We start from the raw sequence: 11,246 nt of genomic DNA, 5'->3' as shown, positions 1-11,246 counted from the left end.
GTATCATGCCTAACCTCTCCGAACCAGGATTTCAGACTGCAGCATTCATCATCATTATTATAAAAGGAATAGAATCAACTTGAAAATGGGAATTAGTGGTGCAGTAACCAGGCATTTTATACTGGCTTGAGAGCCTCTCACCCACTTTAACAGACTTTGATGAAACAAGGGGTCATGCATCTCCTCCTTCTTCTGCACCCTAAAAGATTTCTACTTACTATAGTTTCCAAAAAGCCATGACAGATTCATTACCTAGGTCCAGGTTAAACAGCAATTAGTATCCCATTGATATAATCGGCCCCCAGGTTGCACAAATTCAGGAGCCTCCCAGCCGGCATATCAGCTACTAACTGCAGTTCTTCCAGCACAAATGGGCAATAAGTCACAATGCTCTTAAAGTCACAATGCTCTTAAAGTCACAATGCTCCGACTGCATTCTCATCAGACAGGTTCAAATCGGCACAAGATTTCAGCCCATAAATGTCACTTGGTACAGGTATAAACTAGTTACAAAAGGTGAACAAAGAAACATATATCTTTTGAAATACTGTTCATGAACAAAACGGTTTACATAAAAGTCAAATATTGGAAGCTTTATTAAAGGAACAGAGTATAAAGGAACATTAATAGACATGATTGCTGGCAGACTTTCCTTTTGTTGATGTCGCCTTGCTAATAATTTCATGATCACATTGTTGGATGTCACACAGGTTTTAGTGTTACTGGATGACAATGCAGCATCACAAGGAATACAATAAAATCATGTAATAGTACCAGCCACACAGTACCAGACTGTGCATTAACTTTCACTTCAGCACGTGTGACACTCTGCCCAGGCAGAATGCAAGATGTCTTATTCAAATTCTTAACGGATAATTGAAATGCTGGAGTCCAGAAAGATCGTCCAAGTCTTTACTGCAACAGCCTTGCTAAAACAGGAGTGATTAAACTCTAAACCACAGGATTCAAAGGCAATATTCTGTAGGTTAGACTGCAGTTTCCAAACCTGATGCAACAAAGATACGGCAAGCACTGGAAGGGCAGTGATTACCAGAATAGTCAAACAGTGATGGATTATTACAATAATCATCCTCTGCCCAATATGTACGCATCACCTTCCTGGAATTTGGAGCAGAGATAGACCTTGTTTGTTGATGGGACCTATGGATGTTATTTGTGTAGGAGGAACTCTGAGGAGGTGCCAGTGGGGTGAAATCTGATACAAAGTCCTTCTTGGATTGCCTAAGGATATCCTGTGACCAAACAAAAGCAGTTATTAGTTTTATGAGGAACAAAATTAGAACAACCTTACCTTTGGAAATTCCACAATTCACAATCATAGGTTACAGGATTGTGGGTCTATTAGGAAAGGGTAGATTGTGGAAAGGGAGATTATGGGATTGTGGGTGTTTTGGGGAATGGGAGGCTGTGGGTGGATTGGGGAAGGGTAGATTATGGAATTATGGGTGCATTGCAGAAGGGGAGATTGTGGGTCTACTGGGGAACAGGAGGGCTGGTTTAAGTCAAATGCTCCTTGAAAACCTGGTCTCTGAAAGTTCCAGCAGGTAGAAACACTGGTGGCCACTGTCTCTCCTTCCCCTTATCATCTATACTTCTTGCTGTTTAGGTGGTGGTGAGGGCTGCGCCATTATGTTGACAAGTTGTAGAGCACACAGGAAGCGACGACAGATCTGGCAACCCATGTGAGGGTGTGCCACAAAGCTCCCCCGGGCAGTACAGACAGAATCATTGCTGGAGCTCGCCCAATTGTTTGCCCGACGATGTTCCTTATTGCAGCTTGGGTTTCATTGCGGGCCTGCTCTGTGTGTGCCCGGGCTCCTGACAGGAGTTGTGAGCCATGCCCAGAGTCTACATACCTTTTCACCCAATAGCCAGGCTGTAACCTGGAGGTCTGGTTTGAATAAAGGTGACATAAGAGCACTGGCGCAGGATGGAAGTTGAAACTACTGCTAGCACAACGGTCAGAGAATTCTCTCTGTCAATAGGGAAGAAAGTGTAAGTGTTCTTCCCGGTAGAGAGAGCCCCTGGAACTTCCCAGTTAACATTCTGAGAGATGTAGCTGATGTCACAAGGATCCCATAGCCTAAAGGTTAAGGGCCATGGTGATCTTGACAACCATTGGCACTTCCATGGTCTGGTGGAAGGTTGGAGCTGTAGCTGCACTGGATGACTTGGCTCAGTGACAGTCTCCTCGATGAAGCGAAGGTACCTAAGGGACCCCCTCAGTGAGGTAAATGTAGAAGAAATGCTCCCGGAAGATGTGTTATGACTCCAGCCTGTTGTTCAGTGCACTTCTCCCTCCCTCTCGCTCTTCGCTATCTTCCTTGTTGCATCCCTTCCCCCAGCAATGAGATCACCCATGACTGCAGCCAAACTATTTCTGAGGCAGCCAACAACAACTGTGCAAACAAAGTGAACCTTCTCAGAGTCAAAAAACGCCCAGAAGCTAACAAGTTAACCAGCAGCCTGAAATGAGAAACCAGCAACTGGATTCACACGATGCCTTTAACTGCTGCTGGAGAGGGGGCCTTCCTCCTTACTGCACTTTGTGTTATGTAAAGTTAGCACTGAATCAGTAAAGCACTGGGGTGATCAATAATGGAAAGCGGGAAGCAGGCAGAAAGCACGGGACCCGAATTTGAAGATGGAGCTGAGATAGAAAATCAGCCATGGTCATTATTCTATATATATATAAATAAAACATACCTAATAGATTTAAAGTACCTGATATGTAAATCCTGTAGATTAAGTGTACCTGGTAATATGTACCCTTTAGATGGAAAGTGCCCAAAATATATGTACTATTGATTACAACTGCCCCGCAATATATACTCTACAGTTTAAAAGTGTAGTTTACCGCTGTATACCTGCATAAGTGCTGTTGTGTATATACTTTGCAAATTAAAATGCTGACAACTGCTCATTTCAAAAAACAGTTCCACTTTTTGATTACTGTTTATCAAGATGAATCAAGACCAGACCCCATTAGTCACTAGGTGTTAGCTGAAACCTTCCTCACAGGGTGCTCAGGTGCCAGATGTCAGGGAGAGAGGCAGAATGGAGTGGACCTGCAGGAGGAACACAGACTGGGGAGCAGGTATATACAGCCCATGGAGTGCTGAAAAACGGCACTGACCTTCAGGGAGAGAGGTGGACCATGTGGGAGGAACAGCGACTGGGGGAGAGCAGGTGTGTCCAGAGTTTGGGAAAAAAGGTGAACAGGGACATTACAGGAAAGCTGGTTGGTTGGTTGGTGAGTAACTGCTGTTAGGGTGTGTGTGTGTGTGTGTATATATAAAGTGCTGGAAATCAGAAAAGGATAACTTTTGAAATAACCCTTAAGTGGCTACCTTATAATTAATTGAGAGACAATAGCAAAAGGAAAGTAGGAAGCTGATGAGTCTACTGTTTCATTTTTAAGTGGTGGCAGTTATACTACGGTTTAATTTAGTACAGTAAGTGGTGGTGAAGGAGAGACATTAATATAAAAAATTAAGAAAATAATTAATGAGTTAATTAGAACACAATAAGGATGACAGGGCAGGTGATGTGTTGCAGCTGCAGTATGCAGAGGCTCATGAACACCAGTGTGATCCAGGGAAACATCTGCAGGAAGTGAAGAAGAGCTTCAGTTCAGAGTCAATGAGCTGGAGGCCCAGCCACAGACACTGCGATGTATCAGGGATGCATAAAGTTACCCAGACATTTTGTTCCAGAAGACAGTCACACCTCTGAGGATAGGGTCGTCTGATTTGTTCCACGGTCAGGGACAGAAGGATGTGACTGCTGTTATGAACAGCCTCCAGGCGAGGCCCCCCAATGTGTTAATTTCCTGAAAAGGACCCCAGTTCTGTTACGCTCCCAGGTGAGGAGGAATGAGCTGGCTCCCCTTCTTTATTCAACCCCCTCGGTTGGTCACAACAAGGCTAATTTAAAGGAGATCCCTTCTCTGTGGATATGTTTTTCTAGTCCAAATGTATTTACTTTTTTAGAAGGAGCCAATTTAACCAGGCTTTTTTGAGTCAAAGAAAGAGTAAATTTATTAGTTACTAAAACCCGAGAAAAATAATAAAAATGCAACACACATGTACACAGATCAGAAATGAGAAGTTAACAGTCCAAAATAAAAGTTAAAAAAATGTATAAATCAGTCTTTGGCTTGTCCATGAGGCATAGATGGTGTTACGTTGTGGCCATTAAGTTGGGTGATTCCGGTAGAGCTGACTTTGGCCATTTTGCAGAGGTTTGGAGACACTTGGTTCTGCAGGGTGGCTGAAAGGTGGTACAGGAAGCCATTCAAGTGATGGAGTAAATATGAACGCAGTGGTAGTAGGAGATTGTCTAATCAGGGGGGTAGACACAGTTTCTCTGCAGATGAGAGCAGGGATGCAGAAGGCTGTGCTGCCTGTCCGGTGCCAGGGTTTGGGGCATCTGCTCGGGGCTAGAGAAGAACTTGCAATGGGAGGGTAGGATCCAGTGCGTGTGGTCCATGTGGGTACCAATAACATAGGTAGGACTAGTAAAGAGGTTCTGCATAGGGAGTATGACCAGCTAGGGGCTAAATTAAAAAACAGAATGTCAAAGATAATAATCTATGGATTATTACCTGAGCCATGGGCAAATTGGCATAAAGTGAATAAGATTAGAGAGATGAATGCATGGTTCAAAAACCGAGAAAAACGAATTTTGATTCCTGGGGTACTGGCATCAGTACTGGGAAAAGTGGGAGCTATGACATTGGGATGGGCTTCACCTGAACAATACATGGACTAGTGTTCTGGCATGTCGTATAACAAGGGCGGTAGAGAGAGATTTAAACTAAATTGTGGGGGTAAGGAATCATGTGAGAGGAGATGTAGAAAATCAAAGGGAAACAACAAGGTAATAGAGCAGGGTAGCAATTTACCAGAGTGTGGCAGGAAGGGACAGAGGAACAAACCCAAGTGTGCACCACCAGATAAGGCCAAAGATTGCAAAAATGCTAAAAGTACATAGTTAAAGGATCTATATCCGAATGCGCACCCCATCTGTAACAGAATATATGAACTGTTAGATAGAAATAAATATGTATGACCTAAAAGCCAGTACAGATACCTGGTTGCAAGGTGGCCAAGGCTGGGGTTTGAATATTGAAGGGTATTTGACAATTCAAAAATCAGGAAGCTAGAAAAAGGAGGTGGGTTAGTTTTGTTAATTAAGGATCTCATTATATAGTAATGAGAGATTACATTAGCTCAGAAGAGCAAGATGTAGAATTAGTTTGTGTAGAGATAAGAAATAGGAAAGATAAGAATGCACTTGTGGGATTTTTTTATAGGCCCCCTAACAGTAGTTACACTGTAGGATAAAGTATACAGGAAAAAATAAATGGAATGTGTCAGGAAGGTACCACGATAATCATGGATTACTTTATTCCACATGTAGATTGGGCAAATCATATTGGCAAAGGCAGCCTGGGAAATGACTTTGTTGAGTGCATTCAGGACAATTTCTTAGAGCAATATGATCCAGAGCTAATTAGGGAGCAAGCTATTCGAGACCTGGTAACGAGAAATGAGACAGAATTAGTCAATAACCTCATGATAAAGGGGCCTCCAGGCTACAGCGATCATAACATGATAGAATTTCATATTCAGTTTGAAGGGGAAAAGTGAGAGTCTAAGGCTATTGTTTTAACTCTAAAGACAGGTAATTATAAGGGTATGAAGGCCGAACTAGCTAAAATGAACTGGGAAACTAGGTTAAAAGGTCAGACAGTAGAGATGCAGCGGCAGATCTTTAAGATGATATTTAATAACTCTCAACAAAGTTATCCTAGGGAGAAAGAAAGACTCTTTGAGAAGGATGTATCATCTGTGGCTAAATAAGGAAGTTAAGGATAGTATCAAATTGAAAGGAACACTGTACAAATCTGTGAAGATTAGTGGTATGTCAAAAGATTGGACAGATCTTAAGAGCTAACAAAGATGACTAAAAGAATAATAGTGAGAGAAAGTAGAGTACGAGAGAAAGCTAGCTAGTAATATAAAAGCAGATACTAAGAGTTTCTACAAGTATTTAAATAGGAAAAGATTAACTAAAGCTAGTTTTGGTCCTCTAGAGAAGGAGTCTGGGGAATTGATAATGGAAATCAAGGGAATGAGACATTGAACAGGTATTTTGTATCTGTCTTCACTGTAGAAGACTTAGAAAACTTCCCAAAGAAACTTGAAAATTAAGAGGTGAATGGGAGGAACTTAAAACAATCACCACCAGCAGGAACAAGGTGCTGGGAAATCTATTAGACCTAAAGGCTGACAAGTCACCAGGACCTGATGGTCTGCATCCTACGGTCTTAAATGAAGAGGCTGCAGAAATAGTAGAGGCATTGGTTATAATCTTCCAAAATTCCTTAAATTCTCAAGGGTCCCAGTGGATTGGAAAATACCAAATGTAATACCTTTATTCAAGAAAGGAGGGAGACAGAAAGGAGGAAACTGTAGGCCAGTTAGCTTAACATCTGTTATATGGAAATTGCTAGAATCCATTATTAAGGAGGTTCTAACAGGATACTTAGAAAATCATAATGTGATCAGGCAGAGTCAACATTGTTTTGTGAAAGGGAAACCATTTTCAACTAATTTATTAAAAGTTCTTTGAGGAAGTAGCAAGCAAGGTGGATAAAGGGGAACCTGTCGATGAGTCCCAAAGAAGAGTCTTATTAGACTCAAAACGTTAACTCTGTTTCTCTGTCCACAGATGCTGCCAGACCTGCTGAGTTTTTCCAGCACTTTGATTTTTTAAATTTTATAACCTGTAGATGTGGTGTACTTGGATTTCCAAAAGGCATTTGATAAGGTGCCGCATCAAAGGTTACTACACGAGATAAGAGCATAGGATGTAGGTGGTAACATATTTGCATGGATAAAGAATTAGTTATCTAACAGGAAGCAGAGAGTAGGGGTAAATGGGTCATTTTCAGGCTGGCAAGCTATAACCAGTGGCGTGCCACAGAGATCAGTGTTGGGGCCTCAGCTATTTGCAATCTATATCAATGACTTGGATGAACAGACAGAATTTATGGCAGCTAAATTTGCTGATGACACCAGGATAGGTAGGAAAGTAACTTGTCAAGAGCAGTCTGCAAGGGGACATAGATAGATTAAGTGAGTGGGCAAAAATTTGGAATTTGAAGTATAATGTGGAACGTGTAAATTTGTCTACTTTGGCAGGAAAAACAAGAAAACAGTATAATATCTAAATGAATAGAGGGGGATCTGGTTGTCTTGGTATATGAATCCCTAAAAAGTTAGTATGCAGATGCAGCAAGCGACTAGGAAGGCAAATGGAATGTTGGTGTTTATTGCAAGGGGAATTAAATATAAAAGTAGGGAAGCTTTACTGCAACTGTACAGGGCCTTGGTGAGACCCATCTGGAATACTGTGTACAGTTTAGGTCTCCTTATTTGAAAAAGGATATAATTGCATCAGAAGCAGTTCAGAGAAGGTTCACTCGGCTCATTCCTGGGATGAAGGGGTTATCTTAGGAGGAAAGGTTGGCCAGGTTGGGCCTATACCGTTGAAGTTTAGAAGACTGAGAGGTGATCTTATTGAAACCTATAAGATCCTGAGGGGATTTTTTTTTTTTATTCATTCATGGGATGTGGCTGGTTAGGCCAGCATTTATTGCCCATCCCTAATTGCCCTTGTTCAGAGGGCATTTAAGAGCCAACCGCATTGCTGTGGATCTGGAGTCACATGTAGCCAGACTGGGTAAGGATGGCACATTTCCTTCCCTAAAGGGCATTAGTGAACCAGATGGGTTTTTACAACAATTGACAATGATTTCATGGTCATCATTAGACTTTTAATTCTAGATTTTTATTGAATTCAAATTCCACCATCTGCCGTGGCGGGATTCGAACCCCAGAGCATTACCCCGAGTCTCTGGATTACTAGTCCAGCGACAATACCACTACGTCAGAGTGCTGAGAGGATATTTCCCCTTATGGGAGAGGCTAAAACTAAGGGACAATGTTTAAGAGTAAGAGGTCTCCCTTTTAAGATGGAAATGGGAAAAAGAATTTCTCTCAGAGGGTTATCAGTGTGTGGAATTCTCTTCCCCAGAGAGCAGTGGAGGCTGGGTCACTGGACTTATTCAAGGCTGAGTTAGATAGACAAGGGAGTCATGGGTTATGGGGGCAGTGGGCAGGAGGGGCAGACAGGAAAAGTGGAGTTGAGACCACAGCCAGAAGAGCCATGATCTTATTGAATGGCGGGGCAGGCTTGAAGGGCTAAATGGCCCACTCCTGCTCGTATGTCATATGTTATTATGACTTTCCTGGAAATACAGCAGATATCCCGATTACAAAGGTAAACCATCACCACCACCTTCTCTAGGGCAATTAGGGATGGGCAATAAATGCTGGTCTTGCCAGTAACACCCACATCCCATGATAGAATAAAAGTAAGTTAAGGCAATGGAGCAGGAGCTGCTGTGATGAAATTCCCAGTCCATGCCACAATCTTCAAAATAACCTGGTCTGCCTGCTGTTTCAGCCATTCGTGCTTGCTCATATCCACTGAAAATACCACAACATTAATGAGGTCTGAAGAACAGTGAGGCAAGGGGGCACACATCGTGTGGTACATGCTAAATCACATCTGTGTTGCTGACCCCACCAGCGTTTGTAGGATTAAGCAGAGGACCCTTCAGTAGCATGGCAATAGTGGGTGCCCATGCCAGCAGAAGTTCACCTCCAGTGCCTGCCTCCCCGGGAAGGCCTACCATACCAGCTGTTAGCCTGCTGGGGAGGTTATGGGCCCCCAAAACACAAAGAATACCTTCCCCATCAGCTCCTTTATAAGGTGTCAGAAACACTTAAATGCTGGAGGGCCTGGCGTCCAGGCCATGACCTGGGACCCTCAGATTAGGTCTACATGTTTTCTCTAGTGGTCTGGTCCCAAGGCGTATCACCAAACGGAGTGCTGCAATGTAGGAAATGACTGTCTGCAGTCCCTGGTCCAGCCCTCCTGCACGAATTGCATATTAAAGGGCACATGCATATGGTGCCATTTATAAGGGCCCATGGTAAACATAATGTCGGGCTGGGGCCTGGATTCTCTAGCTTCAGGATTAATTGTTGGCCCTTCTGATGCAGTTCTGCCAGAGATGTGTTGTAATTTTACAGAAGTATGAGTTTTTGATGCATTGGATTTTCAATTGGCTCAAAATATGGTTGCGTTCCTTGTTACACCAGAGAATAAACAAGAAAATATGTAGAGAGAAGCAGGCAGAGTGGAAAATTATGAATTATCAAAAATATGTGGCTATTACCCAACACTTTACATTACGCTTCAGCAGTTGATTGCACTCTCCAAAGAAGTGGTTTCCCGTTGTTTTCAGAACCTGTTATTACATTGCCAACTTTATCTTTGAGCATCTCCTGCAATGGGGAGAAACTCCTTTTAAAGCAAGAAGATGTTTACGTTAAACAGGAGGAAATATTCCCCAAAATGGGCTTCTCTTTATAAAAGCATACTTAAATGCTCATTTTTCTTAAACTAAATGTTCAAATTTAACAAGCATTCGATTTATTAACCTATTTAAAGCACCTGAATTTGGATCTGGATTATAACCCAAATCAGTTAAATAAAGTAAAAACATTGAAATTCCAGATGCTCCAACCCATCGCAGGAAATGTGGTGCCAAAGGGAATTTTTTCATCACAGTGCCTCAGCCATGACACCAACCCAATCTCCGGACTATGTTTTTCCAGAGAAGCTCCAATAATGCATGCCCAATTTGGGCAACAATCTCACACAAGTTACATATTTGATATAATTACAATTACACTTGAATGAATCTGTACATACTCACCTGTACCCCAATTCCATATTATATGCAAGGTATGTCTCTCTCTTTACCCAAGCTTAATATTATATACACATCTGTCCTTACTCTAGCCACAGAAGTGCTCATTGTTGTAAAATAGGGAAACCCAGTAGCTAATCTGTGCAAATCAAAGTCCCACAAAACAGCAATGTGATAATGACCATATAATCTGTTTTGGTGCTGTTGATTGAGGGATAAGTATTGGTCAAGACACTGGGGAGAACTCCCCTGTTTTTCAAAGTAGTGGTTGGGGGATCTTTTGCGCCCACCTGAGGGGTCAAATGAGGCCTTAGTTTAACGTCTCACACAAAAAATGGCACCTCTGAGTGTGCAGCATTCAGTACTACACTAAAGCCTGCCTTAGGTGCTCAAACCTCTGGAGCAGGGCTTGAACTCATAACCTTCTGACTCAGAATCAAGAATGCTACCCATTAGCATGAAGCTTCCTCATCCCAGGCAGATTTACACACAACCTCTCTTCACTGCAAGACCCAGATTTATATGCCTGTTCAGTTTTGCAATTGGTTAAGTTATTTTACACAGAATCTTCTCCTGTACTTTTGCTTATTAGAAGAGCAATGAAGTTATGCCCGGTGAGTTAGGCAGCACTGTCCACCAGTGCATCACACTAAGCAGAAGGACACATTCCTCCAGTAGTCCCAAAAGCAATGCCTATGGAGGCTGCAGTTTATCACGGAAGCATCACTGACCTATGTCACATGCTGCAAATGGAATTAGTCCACTTCCCCTCCAGTTCCCACACATTGTTGTAAAGGTTCTCATTGCCCTTAGCTTTTATGCTATGAGGTTATTTCAGGCTGCTACTTAGGACGTTGGTAACTTTTCAGTCAGATTTGTGTTGATACAGAAAGAAATTCACAGATGTCTTGTTTACCAGAGCAAGCAATTTCATCTTCTCCATGGAAAACCAACAGCCACAGACAACACATTGTGGGACAATACCCAATGGTCCAAGGAGTCATAGATTGTACTGGCATGGCTCAGCATGGGTCCTTGTTCCATTTCATGACCAAAATCATGAAGAAGAGATTTCATTCTGGGTCTCTAACTGGTCTGTGACCAATAGCTTTGAATGCAAATGAATGCTCACTTGCTGTCAGTTGCCATGATGCATTGATTTTAAGGTACTGAATGATGTCAAACTGCTTCACCCAGAAAGGTAAGTGCATGGGCGGCTCCTCAGAGATTAAGGCTATCCTTTGGTTCATGATACCTGTGTATTTTCCCAAGATACCAGCTGATATCAATATTATGACATTCATTCATGTGTCAAAATAATAACTGAGCATATAATCTGTAAACTATCATAAAGGCAGTATTGAGTGAGCCC

The 11,246-nt window shown here is 42.3% G+C and overlaps 1 protein-coding gene across 1 annotated transcript in view; it reads right to left on the bottom strand.

The window, feature by feature from the left end:
- Nucleotides 1-572: 572 nt before the first annotated feature.
- Nucleotides 573-11,246, bottom strand: part of atp11a (ATPase phospholipid transporting 11A) — a 236,397-nt gene continuing 225,723 nt past the window's right edge. The window contains exon 29 of the mRNA XM_078546099.1: nucleotides 573-1,253. Within this exon, the coding sequence (XP_078402225.1) occupies nucleotides 987-1,253 (267 nt within the window). The 3' untranslated portion in view covers nucleotides 573-986. The remainder of the gene's footprint in view (nucleotides 1,254-11,246) is intronic.

This window comes from Cetorhinus maximus, chromosome 7, assembly GCF_964194155.1.
Source record: "Cetorhinus maximus chromosome 7, sCetMax3.hap1.1, whole genome shotgun sequence".
Taxonomy (NCBI): Eukaryota; Metazoa; Chordata; class Chondrichthyes; order Lamniformes; family Cetorhinidae; genus Cetorhinus; species Cetorhinus maximus.
The sequence above is the reverse complement of the archived record's forward strand: the minus strand, read 5'-3'. Positions and strand labels throughout refer to the sequence as shown.